Below are 20,180 nucleotides of genomic sequence, written 5' to 3' on the forward strand. Positions count from 1 at the left end.
GAAAAAAGTAAAGCCGATTTATGTCAAGAACACATACAAGATGGCCCTAGTTCGCTCACCTGAGAGGACTTGGTTCATTTAATCTTTGTCAAACATATGACCTAGTGATTAAGTGTTTGAGCCAGATGAGTCAAATACGATTATTACTTTGATTTGCATCAAGAAAATCATTGTCTTCAGATACTCAAGTATTAGGTGAACAGCTGTGTTTGTGAAACACTATGTCCCCCATATATTTGACATTTAACGTTGAAGGATTACCTTGACCTTTCACCACTCAAAATGTCCAGCTCCGCATGAACTGAATTATAAATTTGACAAATCACTTCAATCAATGATGTAAGTATACTATTTGTGAAACAATGTGCTAAACAATTTAAAAAACAAAACAAAGTTTATTGTGTTATTAAGGTTTCTTTTTATAATATTTGATCTGGTGACCTAGATTTTTTAATCATTAATCATACATGACCCAAGATTTCATAACAATTGAGTTACAAATGTGGCATCTTTTGTGCTTATAAGGATTTTCAAGCTTTGACCTGGTGACCTAGATTTTGACCCCACATGACCCAAATGTAAAAGTTTGCCTAAATATTGCCCTAACAAACTTCCTCCTAAAGTCAAACTTTGCCTAGATATCATCAAGAAAAAACACCCTGGTCAAGTATCATCATTATTGGGCCAAACCTATGGCCTCTAGTGTGTTAATGATTATAATAGTTTACAAATATTTATTTTGCAATGTCCTTTATAAATGAACATTTTACATACAATTATGGTCACATTTCCGTTATGAATAACGTAAAATAATAAATGACTTAAAAAACATAAAGAAGAAGACTATTGCCATGCAATAAAAGTCCCCTACCTCGTAGCTACTTAAGAGATATTTAAAACAAGAGCACCGCCTTGCGGGTGCAGACCGCTCATCTATTTTCTTTTTAAAGGTGAAGGGACTCTCATTTTCAATCACAAAGGAGGGAGGGGTGGAGTGAAGAGGGGTGTATAGTGTGGGGGTGTGGACATTTATTACATTATTCCAAAAATGCGAAAAAAATGCAAAAAAAAACAACATCAAAATCGGGGGGGGGGGGGGAGGGTGGGGGGGGAGGGTGGGAGGGTGGGGGGGTGGGGGGGGGGATTCTTTGGTGCGATGGTTGGACGGTATTTCAAACATAAAATAATAAAAATAAATATTTGTGTTTTTTAACCGTTTCAAAAAAAAATTGGGGGGGGGGTGAGGTGGGGGGGGTATAGTGTGAGGGTGTGGCGGTAATTTGTGAGATGATCTTAAAAAAAAAAAAATTAGGCGGGGGGGATTCGGGTGGGGGAGGGGGGTGGGGGGGGGGGAGGGGGGTCACGGGGGATGGTTTGGGTGGAGTCTATTGTGGTATGTCAGGTAAGAGTAGTTTTGTCAAAGTATCAATCAAATCTAATCATAAATAAAGAAGTTATGGCAATTTTAGCAAAATTTATTAATTTGACCTTGAGAGTCAAGGTCATTCAAAGGTCAAGGTAAAATTCAACTTGCCAGGTACAGTAACCTCATGATAGCATGAAAGAATTTGAAGTTTGAAAGCAATAGCCTTGATACTTAAGGAGTAAAGTGGATCGAAACACAAAATTTAACCATATATTCAAAGTTACTAAGTCAAAAAAGGGCCATAATTCCATAAAAATGACATCCAGAGTCATGCAATTTGTCCTTTTACTGTTCCCTTATGATAGTTTGCGAGTGTTCCAAGTATGAAAGCAATATCTATGATAATTTAGGGGTAAAGTGGACCAAAACACAAAACTTAACAAAATTTTCAATTTTCTAAGTATAAAGGGCCCATAATTCCGTCCAAATGCCAGTCAGAGTTACATAACTTTGCCTGCACAGTCCCCTTATGATAGTTAATAAGTGTTGCAAGTATGAAAGCAATAGCTTTGATACTGTAGGAATAAAGTGGACCTAAACACAAAACTTAACCAAATTTTCAATTTTCTCAGTATAAAAAGGGCACATAATTCTGTCAAAATGCCAGTCAGAGTTACATTACTTTGCCTGCACAGTCCCCTTATGATAGTTAGTAAGTGTTGTGAGTATGAAAGCAATAGCTTTGATACTTAAGGAATAAAATGGACCTAAACACAAAACTTAACCAAAATTTTCAATTTTCTAAGTATAAAAAGGGCACATAATTGATGACAATAGCTCATAATTTTTTTTCAAAAAATAGATGAGCTAAAAAAATCTAGTCTATTTGTTGCCATAGCAACCATAATTCTTGACGTAGGAACATAATTAAATGACGTGCATAATATCCATATTGCCATCAGTCCATGTTTCAAGTTTCATGAAAAAATATGAAGAACTTTTTAAGTTACCGCAGGATCCAGAAAAGTGTGACTGACAGACTGACAGACAGACGGACAAAGCGCAAACCATAAGTCCCTCTCCAGTCTCACCGGAATGGGAATAATTATCCCAATAAATGAATGTTATGTTGCCATTTAACCTGTTAGCAAATACACAAACATTAATTGAATGACAGCAAACATTTGCAAGTAAAAGTATGTTTTTCATTTAAATTATTGTCATTGAAAATAAAGTATGTTGCAAAATGTTTTATTGTGATCAATCGTTAAAGGTAATGTATTTCATTCATTATAAAGTGCATGTTTAAAAATAACTTTCGAATGGAGAATTCAGATTCATGTTGGATTTTTTGTCTGAAGTGTGATACTTTTCCCATTGAAGACGGGGAAAAAAAGGAAATTTTGTAACTTTGTAATATTTAGATTTTTTTTCATTTTGTTTTCATTATTGCATTATTTATTGCAACATCAACAAACAATTCAAATCCTTACCTGAACCTGACCGGCCCACAATTCCAACTTTGTCTTTCGCTCGTATCTTGAAACTCAGTCCCTTCAACGCTAAGGGCAGGTTATCCCGATATCTCATCTTGTACTTGTCAAAAATTATCTCCCCTGGCTTGGGCCAGTCCGCTGGTGGGCGTTTGTCCTTAATTACTGCTGGGGCTTCAGATTCCACGTCCTGTGACAAACAGAGAGCCTAGCGCATGAGCATGTTAACCCTTTCCCATTCAGAAACAAAGTAAAAATGGCTATGTGCAAACAGCATAACACCATAACAGCCTGCGAGTAACAACAACTGTGTGAAAATACGTATCTAAGTGGAAAAGGGTTAAATAAATTCAAGTAATTACTTTAACAGTAATTACATCCGTCACAAAAGGAAAAGTAATCATATGAGCCTTGTTATAGGAAAACTGGGCTTAATGCATGAGCATTAAGTGTTGTCTAAGATTAGACTGTGCACGAACAACACTTTAACCTAAACTGGGTTCACTAGGAAGAGAATTCCTTTAAACGACAAAAATACAATAAAAGTGTAAAGGATCGTCCCTGATAAGCCTGTGCAGACTGCATAGGCTAATCAGGGACGACACTTTACGCACATGCATTTAGAACCATTTTCCCAGAGTCTGACTCTCGTTAACCCTTTGCATGCTGGGAAATTTGTCGTTTGCTAAAATGTCGTCTGCTGAATTTTTAAAATTAGCATTTTCTTCGATTTTTTTTCAAAGAATACTATCAGAATAGCAAACAGTTTGGATCCTGATGAGACGCCACGTTCTGTGGCGTCTCATCTGGATCCAAACTGTTTGCAAAGGCCTTCAAAATTCAGTTCCTGCACTGAAAGGGTTAACCAGACTTCCACTCATGACAAAGACATATTATATGAGAAGAAAGACTATTTAAAGACGGTAAAACAGTAATACTTGAAAATAGAAAATAGTTTTAATAGTATTTTCTTCTTAAATTATTGTAAATTTCAATCTTAAATTGTATTCACTATTATAATTTTCAAATTTCCTAATGTATTCATTTAAAATGATCTCAACAATATTGAGACATGAACTTTATATAAACATGAGGAGTATTTATAATTAGTTAAACTGAAAACAATTTTCTTGTTTCGTCAATTATGCTGATAACGTGATGGGTGCTTACATGAAGTAAAATCTGTAAAGATTTCTAAATAAATTGGAATGGCAGAGTGGTTAAGGTAGCCACTTCTGGCAAATGTTGTATTTTTCAGTTCTGTTTTGTTATTACAATTATACAAGTTTTTAAAGGCTAAAAGAAGCTAACTGACAACATTAAGAGACCTTCTCAAAACATAAACACATTTGAGAAAGCCCTTATTGAATCTGTCAAAGTATGTAGTCACTCACTTTTGAATATGTCATCAACCTTTGGACTGCAACAAACTTAGCCTCACAATCAATCGCTTGCCGTACGGAGAATTGGAACAAACCTGTCATCTAAAATATATCAAACACTTTTAACCCTTTCCCCATAAGAAGCAAAATAAAAATGGCTTCTGCAACCAGGATAAAACGAGAACAGCCTGCGAGTAACTCGCAGTCTTTTCAGGTTTTATGTTGTTTGCTGCACATTAGTAACTAATGGTTCAAAATTAAGCGTTTAAAACTTAAATCTAGTAAGAATAGTCTTTAATTAGTCCCCTATCTGGGTCTACGCTGTTTGCCAAGGCCTTCTAGACGCTAGGCATAAATGGGTTAATATGTGTGCCACGTTGCTTTTTCAAAATCTTATTATTGATTGGAAGAATACGACCTACAAGTAGTTTGATAATGCTCTTTTTAACCTTTGAACTTGACGTAAAAATCCAACCGTGAATGTACAAATAAGGTTTTTTCCATGTTATACGCCATCGCATGATGAAACAATAAGTAATATTTTGGACAATAAAATGCTCTATTTTATCCTTTGACCTGAAAGTATAGCCTTGAACTTATGAAAGCAATAATAAGCTGTCCAGTGTTGTTTTTTTCACTAGTTTCGGATGGGGACTGGTCCCTTTCGATTGAGATAAATCGCATTGATATGACTAAAATTGGGAAAGTGTTGTTCTTTTGCTAACAAACACTTTTACATTGAGAAAACAAGAGATGTGTTTGTCAGAAACACAATGCCCCCCCCCCACTACTGCGCCGCTTTTTTAAACTTTCATCTTGAAGGATGACCTTGACCTTTCACCACTCAAAATGTGCAGTCCCATGAGATACACATGCATGCCAAATATTAAGTTGCTATCTTCAATATTGCAAAAGTTATTGCAAAAGTTTAACCAAGGTTAAAGTTTGTGGCAGACAGACAGACAAACACATACAATGACAGACACATACAATGATATACAGACAGGCTAAAAACAATATACCCCCGATCATTTGATCCGGGGGCATAAAAAAAGAGACCAATATTATCTTAACCAAGGTTCAGCTTATAGAGCTGGATGGGAAATGAACTTAATATTGAGATTTATTTTATTTATTTAAAACTTGTTTGTGTGGAAACCTGCAATAGGAAACGTAGATTCCCATTTGGGACAAATATATACACTTTTTCAATATGAATAGGTCCCTATAAAAGCCCAAAATCTGAACGAAAAAAAACACACTGCCATCACATGATAAAAATTGATTACCTGAATGGCGAATGACATGGCCAGGCCAGCCTGTGCCGGAGTAATGTGCTCATAGGAAAGGATGACACAAAGCCCTGAGAACGCAACAACAGATCCACTTATCAAGTCTAGACGAAACGCCAACCATCGGTTGGAACAGTTGAACAAGTGAAAGTAGCACGAGTTCTTGTCTATGAGCTCCTGAAACCTGAAATAAGCCTTGCAATGAGAATCTGGGCTTAATCCATGTATGTTAAGTGTAGTCCCAGATAAGCCTGTGCAGTCTGCACAGGCTAATCAGGGATGACACTTTTCTCTTGTATGGCATTTAACTCTTTCAGTGCGAACCGAATTTTGAAGGCCTTTGCAAACAGTTTGGATCCAGATGAGACGCCACATAACGTGGCGTCTCATCAGGTTCCAAACTATTTGCTATTCTGATAGTATTCTTTGAAAAAAATCAAAGAAAATGCTAATTCTAAAAATTCAGCAGACGACATTTTAGCGGACGACAAATTTCCCAGCATGCAAAGGGTTAAGTGTAGTCCCAGATAAGCCTGTGCAGTCTGCACAGGCTAAGCAGGGATGACACTTTTCTCTTGTATGGCATTTAACTTATAGGAGGCCTCTCCTTAACAAATATCCAGTTCAGGCCGATAGTGTCGTCCCTTAATAGCCTGTGCGCATTGCATAGGCTTATCAGGTAGAACATGTTCTGCTTGTAAGGTTTTATCCCTTATAGGAAGCCTCTTCTTAGCAAATAACCACTTTTGGCGGAAAGTGCCATGCTTGATTAGCCTGTGCGGTCCGCATTGTAACATAAGGCACATTTTGTAAAAAAATATGAGGAAACTTTAAATCCTGTTTTCTTGGGTTGTGAGCACATCCAAACAATTGTTTAACATGCTACAAATGTATTGAATATAAATGATGTCAATATGCCTACATTATCTTGCCAGTATATGATTCTTGGATTATCAATATATTCCTCCTTGAAATTAAAAGGTATATGTTCAAGTGTAAACAAACAAACAAAATCCTGACTCATAAAAATAATGAATTCCCAAGTTGGTCACTTGTAAGAATATTCGTACAATAAATCCAAGCCAATATAAGTCATTGTTACAAGATATGTACTACTAAATATACAATTAAAGTATTACTAACACAATATTTTAACTACCCTTTACAAGAAACCGTCGGAGACGGGTGATGCTCCCCAAAGGTTTTTTTTGTCACAATATTGCACTATATATTCAGATAAAAGGAAACGTCTTTAGGGCAAAGAAGTTGGGGGGGGGGGGGAAAAAAAATTTATAGAAAATTTTAAAGGGCCATAACTCTGTGAAAAATCATCCGACCAGAATCTGCTGATAATATGCACATCTCCTCTTGGTAGTGAAGCTCCCCATAAAGTTTCATTGAATTCCGGTCATTAGTTGCTGATAAATAGCCCGGACAAAAATTGTGCAGGGATGGACGGACGCACACACGTACGGACAGACGAAGCGGCGACTATATGCTCCCCCTAAAATAAATTTTTGGGGAGCATACAAATAAAAAAGCCAGCTTTGTGTAGTGGTAGTACATAAGCTTTCCCTGTGAGAGGTCTGGAGTTTGAGACCTTTGATACAAAATATCCTTCTCATTATAAGAATATCGAACTATTGCCAAAATACAGATTTGTTAGTAGATTCTTTATTTTAAATAATACAATCTTTAATTACAGTATTGCTTTCTTGATGTTATAGTTCCTCATACCTTCTAAACATGCCATTCTTTATACCGGGACATGCAAATTCAAATGGACCTTTAAAACTTATATACGTTTTGATCAAAATGTTTATTTAATACTGTAAAATGAAACCAAACTAGAGCCACTCTATAAGCAGCACAATCATACCAGTTCTTGAATTACCATGAAACTTAATTGTTTAATTAATTGAGAACAAATAAAAGATGGGAACTTTCGTTAGCTTAATTTCAGTAGTTGTGATACAGGATTTCTTTTGAAGTTTTCTACTGTCAATTATTTGTTTGAAAAATATAATTTACATTGTAATGTCAAGCTTTAGATGGTAAAATGCATAAAAAATTTAATAAGGTATAATATTTATATAACTCACACACTTATTATTTTAAAAGCAATTACAATTAAAGTGCAAACAACATTGACAGATTGCAGAAAAGCAGCCATCGATGAAATAGAGTGTTTCATAAAAGACAGAGCTGATTAGTTATAAGACAATATTTTTTTGTTCATGAAATATCTTTAACACATGTGGGTAGGGGCAATTTGGTTTGGTCTGTCTGAATATCCCAAACACTTTGTAAAGGATGGCTTAACAGGTCTTGCCATTGAAATCCTCTTGCTTTCAGTTTACTTGATCTTTCTCGGGGAAACTAAAAAACATAATGTAAACAATATAAGGAAAATAAACCAATTCCAATTAACCTTAGTAGAAGTAAATGTTGAGTGTGATTTTGGTGAAAATGTTCAGTTATATTTGAGGAAAATGTTAAGTATTGTTTCGAGAAAAATATTAAATGTCATTTTTGGGAAAATATTAAATGATGTTTTGGGAAAATGCATTATTTATATTTCATTTAATCCTCGATTGAAATATTCATATGTTCTTTTTCCTTGCAGCACCTTGTGTGTGACTATTACTTTGAAATTATTAAGATACAAATATTCAAATGAAAGTTTTGCAGTTTATCTTAAGGTAAATCTCATGAAAATGATATTTTTTCTCACAATTATTCAGCACAATAAAATAGTTGAATAAGAGCTTAATGCATGTAAATAAGGGCTTAATGCATGTGAATAAGGGCTTAATGCATGTGAATAAGGGCTTAATGCATGTGAATAAGGGCTTAATGCATGTAATAAGGGCTTAATGCATGTAATAAGGGCTTAATGCATGTGAATAAGGGCTTAATGCACGTGAATAAGGGCTTAATGCATGTGAATAAGGGCTTAATGCATGTAAATAAGGGCTTAGTGCATGTGAATAAGGGCTTAATGTATGTGAATTAGGGCTTAATGCATGTGAATAAGGGCTTAATGCATGTGAATAAGGGCTTAATGCATGTGAATAAGGGCTTAATGCATGTGAATAAGGGCTTAATGCATGTGAATAAGGGCTTAATGCATGTGAATAAGGGCTTAATGCATGTGAATAAGGGCTTAATGCATGTGAGTAAAGTGTTGACCAAGAAAAGACTGTGCATTCCACACAGGCTAATCCAGGGCTACACTTTTCGCCTTAAACTAGATTTTTGCTAAAAATACTTTCAAAAAAGAAAATTACCATTTAACCCGAAAGTGAAGTCTCTGACAGACGAAGGAAAAATGCATGAATTTGCCACTTTCTAGGAAAAGCTTAATGAGTGTGCGTAAATTAGCAGTATACAATATCCAAGACTTGCTCTAGGAAAACGGGGCTTGATGAATGGCCGCAAAGCATCATCACAGATAGGCTTTTGCAGTCTGCACAGGCTCATCAGAGACTACACTTTCCACCTAAACTGGACTTTGCTAAAAAGAGACTTTAAAAAAAAATCAAAACAATTAAAGCCAAAGGTGTAGTCCCTGATTGCCTGCGTACAGGCTTATCTGGGACAAAACTTTCCCCACATGCATTCAAGCCAGTATTGCCTGAGTGAGGCTCAGTTCCATACTTCTCAATGAACTGCTGGGTCTTGTTGAAGGCGTGGATGGTGGTGATACCCTGAATGGACGCTGTCACGTGACTCACAACGGGAGACTTTGTAATCAGATTCATTCTCATCAACTCTCGCACCTGACGGACAGAGGAGAACCGCATGATGTTGACCTTTGTTCTTGGAAAACTGGGCTTAATGAATATGTGTAAATTGTCGTTCCAGATTAGCCTGAGCTGTTTACATAGGCTCATCAGGAACATTTGTTTCATACTTTTTGGAAGTTTGTTTCAAGGAGGCATCTTCTTAACAAAAATCCAGTGTAGCAAGCCTGTCGGGACTGCACAAGCTAATCTTGGACGACACTTTACACACATGCAATATGCCCAGTTTCTCGAGAACGCCTAAGGGCTAAGTTTTAGTGATTTTAAGTTGTATCAAAGAACCCTAATACCCTTAAAAACAGAACAAAAAATCCAATTAATGCAGCGTTATACATACATTCAGTACAACTGAGTAAAAAGAACTGATTCTGGCACAAAAACCTTATAAAGTTAGAACTTAGAACCATTGATAAGATGTATTGCAAAATCTTCAGGATGAGTTAAATAAAATACAGTGTGGTATGTCATAGAGTGTCATAACCTCACACTAAATAGTGTTGTAATGCAAGCATTGCATGGAAAAGTGTATAATAAAAAATATGTTCACTCAAATCCTCGAATTGCCTACGTACCCCGGATGTGAAGACCGCGTTCAGCACAAGAAAGAAGCCGACCAATGGCACAAGGGCAATCAGAAACCATGGCAACACGACGGCGATGATGACCAGCGAGAACGTAATAAGGAACATGTTCTGGATCAACATCTCACTGGCACTGGGCAGTCTCACATCCACTGAAATAAAGCCAATACATGTATATAGAGTATTAGGTTAGACATCCCACTGGCACTGGGCAGTCGCACCTCCACTAAAATAAAGAAACGCACTCCACTGAAATAATGAAACATCTCACTGACACTGGGCAGTCTCACCTCCACTAAAATAAAGAAACATCTCACTGGCACTGGGCAGTCCCAGGTCCACTGAAATAAAGAAACATCTCTCTGCCACTGGGCAGTCACACAGCCACTTAAATAAAGAAACATCTCACTGGCACTGGGCAGTCACAAATCCACTAAAATAAAGAAACATCTCACTGACACTGGGCAGTCCCATCTCCACTGAAATAAAGAAATGTCTCACTGGCACTGGGCAGTCACACGTCCACTGAAATAAAGAAACATCTCACTGGCACTGGGCAGACGCACATCCACTGAACAAAGAAACATCTCACTGGCATTGGCCAGTCACACATCCACTGAAATAAAGAAACATCTCACTGGCATTGGGCAGTCGCACATCCACTGAAATAAAGAAACATCTCACTGGCTCTGGCCAGTAACATATCCACCGAAATAAAGAAACGTCTCACTGGCATTAGGCAGTTGCACTTCCACTGAAATAAAGAAACATCTCACTGACACTGGGCAGTCTCACCTCCACTGCATTAAAGAAACATCTCACTGGCATTGGGCAGTCGCACATCCACTGAAATAAAGAAACATCTCACTGGCACTGGCCAGTCACAAATCCACTGAAATAAAGAAACATCTCACTGGCATTAGGCAGTCGCACGTCCACTGAAATAATGAAACATCTCACTAACACTGGGCAGTCTCACCTCCACTGAAATAAAGAAACATCTCACTGGCACTGGGCAGTCTCACCTCAACTGAAATAAATAAACATCTCACTGGCACTGGGCAGTCACACATCCAATGAAATAAAGAAACATCTCACTGGCACTGGGCAGTCTCACTTCCACTGAAAAAAGGAAACATCTCACTGGCACTGGGCAGTGGCACGTCCACTGAAATAAAGAAACATCTCACTGGCACTGGGTAGTCACACGTCCACTGAAATAAATAAACATCTCACTGGCACTGGGCAGTCACACATCCACTGAAATAAATAAACATCTCACTGGCACTGGGCAGTTGCACGTCCACTGAAATAAAGAAACATCTCACTGGCACTGGGCAGTCACACCTCCACTGAAATAAAGAAACATCTCACTGACACTGGGCAGTCGCACCTCCACTGAAATAAAGAAACATCTCACTGGCACTGGGCAGTCACACATCCACTGAAATAAAGAAACATCTCACTGGCACTGGGCAGTCACACATCCACTGAAATAAAGAAACATCTCACTGGCACTGGGCAGTCGCACATCCACTGAAATAAAGAAACATCTCACTGGCACTGGGAAGTCACACATCCACTGAAAAAAAGAAACATCTCATTGGCACTGGGCAGTCACACGTCCAATGAAATAAAGAAACATCTCACTGGCACTGGGCAGTCACACGTCCACTGAAATAAAGAAACATCTCACTGGCACTGGGCAGTCACACCCTCACTGAAATAAGGAAACATCTTACTGGCAGCCATGTTTTTTCACCGATACTACCATTTTTAAACTCGTCCAAGATATCAATAAAACCAATGTTTTGACCAACTTTCATGATTTTCAAACGCGTCGAGACATCAAATGAACCAATGTTTTGACCAACTTTCATGATGATTGGGCAAAAATTGTGACTTCTAGAGTGTTTACAAGGTTTCTCTTCAGCCAAATAAGGTTAACTGCCCCGCCCACTGGCGACCATGTTTTTCAACGGTTCGGAACCACTTTTGAACTCAACCAAGATGTCATTAAGACAAACATTTTTACAAAGTTACATGAAGATTGGGCATGAAATGTAACTTCTACAGTGTTTACAAGGTTTTCCTTTTTTTTGACCTAGTGACCTAGTTTTTGACCCGGCACAACCCAGTTTCGAGCTTGGTCGAGATTTCATTAGGACAAAGCTTCTGACCAAGTTTCATGAAGATGGGACAAGAAATGTGGCCTCTAGAGTGTTTACGGGCACAAAAGCTCATCTGAGCAATCAGGTGAGCTAAAAACATCTCACTAACACTGGACAGTCGCACCTCCACTGAAATAAAAAAACATCTCACTGGTACTGGGCAGTCGCATCTCCACTGAAATAAAGAAACATATCACTGGCACGGGGCAGTCACATGTCCACTGAAATAATGAAACATCTCTCTGACACTGGGCAGTCACACCTCCATTGAAATAAAGAAACTTCTCACTGACACTGGGCAGTCACATGTCCACTGAAATAAAGAAACATAAGATCGCCGTGGCGTAGTGTATATGGTGTCCGCCTAGCGATCGGGAGGTCACGGGTTCGATCCCCACTGTGGGAGCGTTCTTTAGATCTCCCCATAGACACCGAGGAAACGGACTCGAGAGCGTTTCGTATAAGCTTAGGCTTGTTACGCAATCGAGCTTAAATAAATAGGTTTTAAAAAAAAAGATAAAAAAAAGAAACATCTCACTGACACTGGGTAGTCACACCTCCACTGAAATAAAGAAACATCTCACTGGCAGTGGGCAGTTGCATGTCCACTGAAATAATGAAACATCTCACTGACACTGGGGAGTCTCACGCCCACTTAAATAAAGAAATATCTCACTGGCAGTGGGCAGTTGCACGTCCACTGAAATAAAGAAACATCTCACTGGCACTGAGCAGTCTCACGTCCACTGAAATAAAGAAACATCTCCTTAGCACTGGGCAGTCGCACATCCACTGAAATAAAGAAACATCTCACTGACACTGGGCAGTCGCACCTCCACTGAAATAAAGAAACATTTCACTGACACTGGGCAGTTGTATGTCCACTGAAATAATGAAACATCTCACTGACACTGGGCAGTCGCACGTCCACTCAAATAAAGAAACATCTCACTGACACTGGGCAGTTGCACATCCACTGAACTAATGAAGCATCTCATTGACACTGGGCAGTCGCATGTCCACTGAAATAAAGCCAATATATTAATATAGAGTCTTAGGTTAGACATCCAAATGGACTAAAGCAGATGCAAATCCCCTTAAATAAAGCCATATATTTATATAGAGTCAAAGGTCAAACATCCAACTGGAATAAGCAGTTGTATATCTCCTGAAATAAGGCTCATAAAGGTATATGAGCCATGATCTGCTAAAATAAGGCTTAATGCACAGGTGTAAAGTTTCATCCTAGATTTGCCTGTGCAGTCTGCAGAAACACATGCTAATCAGGGACAAAACGATCTGCCTAAAGTGGAGTTTGTTGAGAAGAAACTTCCTGTAGATGAAAAATTACATAAAAGAGAAAACTGTTGTCACTGATTAGCCTGTTAAGATTATACAAGCTAATCTAGGATGACACTCCACATTCATGCATTAAATCCCCTTTTACCCACAGCTGGACTCATATACAGACTTCCATTAAACATTCAACAGCAATAAGGCAGTTGAACATTAACACAAACCTAAAATCAAAGCCAAGATCTTAATGAGTTTCTTTGAACTTGATATTACATCAATGCACTTAAAGGGAGAGGTAGCTTTTATGGAAAAGTAAGGTTAGTGTGGAAAATCTCATCGCCCCGTTCATTTAATACCTTCATCAAGATCAGATGAGAAGCGATTGATGATTCTTCCAACAGGAGTGGTGTCAAAGAATTTCATGGGAGAAGCCATCATCTTCTTGAAGATCAGATTGTGCATGTTGCTGGAGGCACGAAGTGTAACCTGATGAAATCAACCCAATTAAAATTAGGGCCATGATATGTGATGAAATGGACTGATTTAAAATAAGGGCCTTTATACCTGATGACATCAACCGAATTAAAATCAGTAAGAGCCTTTATATCTGATAAAATGGATCAAATAAAAATTAGGGCCTTTACACCTGATGAAATCAACCAAATTAAAATTAGGGCCTTTACACCTGAGAAAATCAACCAAATTAAAATTAGGGTATGTATACCTGATGAAATCAACCAAATTAAAATAAGGGCCATTATACAATTACCTGAACACATCGACCAAATTAAAATTGGGGCATTTATACCTGATTACATCAACCAAATTAAAATAATGGCCTTCATAACTGATGTAAGCAACCTAATTAAAATAGGGGCCTTTATACCTGATGAAATCAAGCAAATTAAAATAAGGGCCTTTACAGCTGAGAAAATCAAACACATTAAAATTAGGGCCTTTAAACCTGATGAAAACAACCAAATTAAAATAAGGGCCTTTATATCTGATAAAATCAAGCAAATTAAAATTAGGGCCTTTACACCCGAGAAAATCAACCAAATTAAAATTAGGGCCTTTACACCCGAGAAAATCAACCAAATTAAAATTAGTGCCTTTATGCCTGATGAAATCAACAAAATAAAAAAGAGCCATTATATGACATCAACCAAATTAAAACAAGAAACCATCGGAGACGGGTGATGCTCCCAAAAGATTTTTTGTCACAATATTGCACTTTATATTCAGATAAAAGGAAACGTTTTGAGGGGCATTATAGCTTTGGACAAAATAATACGATGGATGCTTTAGCAACTTAAAAATTTCAAAGGGCCATAACTCTCTCAATAAATCATCTAACCAGAACCCACAAATAAAATGCGCATCTCCTCAAGGTAGTTATGCTTCCCATAAAGCTTCATTGAATTCCTGTTAGTAGTTGGGGGGACAAGAACTGCACTATATGTACAGTTAATGGAAAATTTCAAAGGGCCATTTAATTGAAGTTTAATTGAATTCCGGTCATTAATTGCTGAGAAATAGCCTGGACAAAATTGTGCACGGACGGACGGACACACGGACAGACGAAGCGGCAACTATATGCTCCCACCAAAAATTTGGAGGGAGCATAATGAGGGCCTTCATAACTGATGAAAACAAACACATTATAATAAGGGCCTTTAAAACTGATAAAATCACGCAAATCAAAATTAGGGGCTTTACACCTAAGAAAATCAACCAAATTAAAATAAGGGCCTTTATACCTGATAAAATCATGCAAATTAAAATTAGGACCTTTATACCTGATGATATTGACCAAATTCAAATTATGGCCTTGATACCTGATGACATGGAAAAAATTGAAATAAGGCCCTTTATATCTGATTAAAACAGAGATTGCCAAGCAATATGGTCCCCTACCGGTGAAACTCCACCATTGTCAGATTTTTGTTAAAATATATATGTTGCCATAGCAACCAACATTCTTGACGTAGTAACAAAATGAAACTAGAAATGGCGCGGCAGAGGCCGACGCGTATCCCCACGCCGCATGTTTGACCCAAGGGCGCCCCAGGGTTGATCATGGGGCCATGCATAGTTGAGATTGACTGTATTGTCATAAGAGAAGTTCAGTATCAATTAGAAGTGAATGGGTGTAAAAATAAAGAAGTTATAGTAAAAGGCAATTTTGGGAGGGTGTGGCCTATGTGGGCGGGGTGCCCCAGGGTTGGTAATGGGGCCATGCATAGTTGAGATTGACCGTATTGTCATAAGAGAGGTTCAGTATCAATTTGAAGTGAATCAGTGTATTAATGAAGAAATTATAGTAAAAGGCAATTTTGGGCGGGTGTGGTCTATGTGGGCGTGGCGCCCCAGGGTTGGCAACGGGGCCATGCATAGTTGAGTTTGACCGTTTTGTCATAAGAGAGGTTCAGTATCAATTTGAAGTGAATCAGTGTAGAAATGAAGAAGTTAATGTAAAATAACCTAAATTTTTTTTATAGTAAATGGATTTTTTTGGTGGGTGTGGCCTATGTGGGCGGGCGCCCCAGGGTTGGGATTGGGGCCATGCATAGTTGAGATTGACCCTAATGTCATAACAAAAGTTCAGTATCAATTTGAAGTGAATCCGTGTAGAAATGAAAAAATTATAGTAAATGGAAATTTTTGGTGGGTGTGGCCTATGTGGGCGGGGCGCCCCAGGGTTGGGAATGGGGCCATGCATGGTTAAGATTGACCGTATTGTCATAGGTGAGGTCCAGTATCAATTTGAAGTGAATCGGTGTAGAAATAAAGAAGTAAATGTAAAATAACCTAAAAAAATGAGTGATAATTTCTGACGCGGCCCCACCCCAACCCCTATAACTTTTGACCCAGGGGTCAGATCAAAATTCCAAATAGTGCACCGTCGCACATATGCTCATAGCTACCATGTGTGTAAATTTCAAGGTTCTAGTGCTTTTAGTGTAGGAGGAGATAGTGGCCAGGACGGACGGACAGACGGACAGACGGACGGACAGACGGACGGACGGCGGAGATCACCACAATATCCCCACCTTTTTTTCAAAAAGCGTGGGGATAATGACATGCATAATCTCCATAATGCGATCTATCCATGTTTCAAGTTTCATGAAAAAGTATTAAGAACTTTCAAAGTTATCACAGGATCCAGAAAAGTGTGACGGACAGACTGACTGACTGACGCACAGAGTGCAAACCATAAGTCCCCTCCGGTTTAACCAGTAGGGGACAATAAAATTAATTAATAACAGAGCCTTTATAACTGATGAAATCTACCAACTTAAAATAAGGGCCTTTACACCGGATGGCATCAACCAAATTAAAATAAGCGCCCTTATACCTGTTGAAATCAACCAAAGTAAAACAATTTTTTTTAATAAAATTCATTTTAATTATTAAATACTTACCTGTTATCGTATGCTTATACTTTCCAAGGGGAAATAACTCATCCGGAATTTTAACTGGGAATCCGCCACCTCAATACCGTAATACAGGTCAGGTTAAACATAGTGCAATGCAACCTAGCCAAAAATCGGTAACCAACCCTCAATATTCTTTCAATATATATACAAAAATATTAATCGAATAGCGGGGTGGGAGGTGGGACTTACCGATAACAGGTAAGTATTTAATAATTAAAATGAATTTTATTTAACAAATTTGTTTTAATGTCATAAATACTGACCTGTTATCGTATGCTGATTTTGCAGCTGCGGTGGGAAGGTTCGTATATATTTTCCCAACACAGTAGAACCCATAAACAGGGTTATCAGCTAATGATATCAAGTAATCTTCGTTAAAACGGTATTAATTATGACTTCTCGGACAGAGTAATATGTCTATGTCGTAAAGAAAACACTACCGTTAGTGAAACCACAACAAGCCCAAACATATACAAATTGTATTGTTGGCACTTCAGAAAACGAAGATAAAAAGATGACAAAGGTGGTCGGATTCCTCCAGTATTAAACAGCTTAGAGCATGTCAAAAAGTGGGGTGTGATTAATATATGCCCACAAAACAGACAGAGCTCTTAATTCATGCGGTCAGATCCTAAAAAGGAATGAATCCTTAGATAGGATAAGAGTAACTTTCCTTAGTCGAGGTCTAACCCCTGAGAAATAGAAGCCGCAGACACATCTCCCCCCCTTTTTTGGGGAAATGAAGAGTGTCTTTTGAGAACCTCGAATGGACTTCCGACTAACACTGCTGAGATAGAAATTCAAAGCCCTGATTGCCCAAAGAAGTTTATCCTCATCTTCATGACTACCAGTTTAAAAAAAAAAAAAATAATAAAAAAAAATGGAAACTTGAAGGTAGAAGCCATATAGAGGACTTGATATTAAGCAAGGTATCCTGGCTGACACAACAAAGTGAAAACGACAATAGATCCAACTGGAATTGGTCGTATTCAACAGAAAAGCATGAATTACACTTCTACGTATGGTAAAAGCCATAATAAGAAGGAAAACCGTCTTAAAGTTATATTGGAACTGTTAATAAGCCTGATGAAAAAGGTTCATAGGGAGCTCATTAAGCATCCCAACATGTAACACAAGTCAAAACCGCTTAAGAAGGTAAAGGAACGAAAAACATAGTGTTGACGTTCCATAGTTTGGATCAGTTCCAAAATAAGTAAGACAGCACAGAGTTGCGATGACTTACACAAAACAAGGTATACGAAAGCATAATCTCTATCCTTTGATGAAGAAAAGAACAAATTTCTTATCAAGAAAAAGATGAGAAAAACCTCTATGTATCTAGCAGAGTGATTAAGGTAATAACTATGCTCTCGAATACCCAGTAAAAAAATGAATTTCCATAGAACCTTTATACAGTTCTGATGGAATTATCCGTGCACAAGTAACAAGGATTGAAACTCTAACAGAAAAACGTTCTTCTGTAGAGATAACTAAAAGTTATCAATGGCCAGACATGTAGTGGCACATGTTTGGATCAGTAAAAATATGTCTCTCTGAGATATGATATTTGACCTGTGAAGAAGTTTCCTGAAAATAATTGTACAGGAGACTTAAAAGGTCGTAGAACCATAATCCCATGGTTCATTAAGTATATTGCATGAAATTATGGCAAAAACTCAGTTATTGCAAAAACTCACCAAGAAGGCAAGATATTCCAGTTTATGTCAATGGACGAATGTATAACAATCGCACACCCTGCTTGATCGATTTCTGTGAACTGCATTATTGACGTTGTTCAGCATACCGGTATACACTGCGATATACGATCGCATAACGCTACTTACTAGCGTTTGATGATAAACAACATTCTTTGATATACTATGTAAACCATGCAACTTCACTGCCGCGCATGCGCAATTACATTATTTGAACCCAACGGAAAAATAATTCGAAAGAAAGAACGGCAAAACGTCCAACAGGGCGTTGAGACGACCTGGTATGAGTAAGACGATAGAGAAAATTGTTGTTCTTGCAAAGAACGAATAAGTTCCTGATTTCCAGTTACAAGGAGTGATAATATGATCACCTCCGTGTCTGTAAGTAAACCACGACCGATGTGTGATAGTTGAAACCATCACAAAGGAATCGTGAAAATGTGTTGTAAATGAAAAACAGCTAAAAAGAATTTTCGCTTTTCAAGATGTAGATGTGCAGGTGATATTCATTAGGATACCACATAATTGAGAAAATCAAGATACGTTGTTCTATGTGATCGTCCATAACCTTCTCTGCTCACATCTGTATAAGATGTAAGGAAGGTTGTGGTAGAATAAACTATATTCTTGCCAAGATAATCTTCTAGTCTAGACACCACTGAATAGTGGTAAATAATGACAAAAAGATGGAAATCTGTGTCATTGAATAATCCCGAGATTAATACAATTATCTTAAAAATAAAGCTGAAACGGACGTAAAAAAAGACATCTCAGCAGAAAGTCCGGTGACCGGACCGGTAAATACAGACCGGTGACCGGAACCATTTGTCAAGGCTGGGTGGGCAAAGAAACCACGGCAAGCCGAACTTTCCCACTCCAAACACACTTGAAAATTGGTAGAATAGGACAGTGTTTAACACTTATAAGTTTATGACCTATCTACAGAATATAGCCTCTTCTTGAACCAATAACAGGCGCCTTTAAAATCCTGGATAATACAGGTCGCGAAGTCATCAATTTGCGAAATACGGAAATATGATTGACAGTGGTACCTCCGGAACCGGAGGTGTGATGGCAGAAAAAGGTGAAAACCCTAGGAGTAACCTTAAGCGGGTCCACGCTTGCCGGTAGAATGCATGGAAGTCTTAAATTCTGACTTGATTAATCCATTTACTTCAAGACTTCTAACCGGGACGAATTCCGAAAGGAATACGACCAGTTATAGGAAGACGGCCTGTTATGGGCAGAAGTGTAATAGAAGAATAACTTTAAGATGAGGTCCCTCCAGATCCTAGGATCTAAGATCTGAGTTCAATAGGTCCTAAGCCATCTACAAGACTGTAACCGCTATGCGGTCAATCTGATAGGCAATCCTATGTATCAGAACTCTTGTTGATTCCAGTAGCTTGAAAATATGCACTGTCGTAGGAGCAACAGAAAAGCAGAAGTCGATACAAAATGTCGTCTTACTAATCCTGCTAGCGTCATTAATGTGTCCCAACTGTTCCGTGACACTGACTGCAAAGTCTGTAGCCGACAGGTAAAGGCGGTTGAAACAATTCATCCTTCGGGTCTCGAACATAAATTAATAGAGGTCAAATAGTAATGTTCGACCTCAATGCTAGTCTCCGAGCCCAC

The 20,180-nt window shown here is 38.0% G+C and overlaps 1 protein-coding gene across 7 annotated transcripts in view; it reads right to left on the reverse strand.

Annotated features, from left to right (window-relative positions):
* The window catches only part of LOC127833431 (ATP-binding cassette sub-family C member 5-like), an 80,358-nt gene that overhangs the window by 10,596 nt on the left and 49,582 nt on the right, over positions 1-20,180 (reverse strand). For all 7 annotated transcript variants that reach the window (XM_052358695.1, XM_052358689.1, XM_052358690.1 and 4 more), the window contains 6 exons: positions 13,744-13,873; positions 9,912-10,072; positions 9,194-9,315; positions 5,531-5,717; positions 4,254-4,343; positions 2,860-3,049 (listed from right to left, as the gene is read on the reverse strand). In XM_052358695.1, the coding sequence (XP_052214655.1) occupies positions 2,860-3,049; positions 4,254-4,343; positions 5,531-5,717; positions 9,194-9,315; positions 9,912-10,072; positions 13,744-13,873 (880 nt within the window). The remainder of the gene's footprint in view (positions 1-2,859; positions 3,050-4,253; positions 4,344-5,530; positions 5,718-9,193; positions 9,316-9,911; positions 10,073-13,743; positions 13,874-20,180) is intronic.

The sequence above is a fragment of the Dreissena polymorpha genome, chromosome 6, assembly GCF_020536995.1.
Source record: "Dreissena polymorpha isolate Duluth1 chromosome 6, UMN_Dpol_1.0, whole genome shotgun sequence".
NCBI classification, from domain to species: domain Eukaryota; kingdom Metazoa; phylum Mollusca; class Bivalvia; order Myida; family Dreissenidae; genus Dreissena; species Dreissena polymorpha.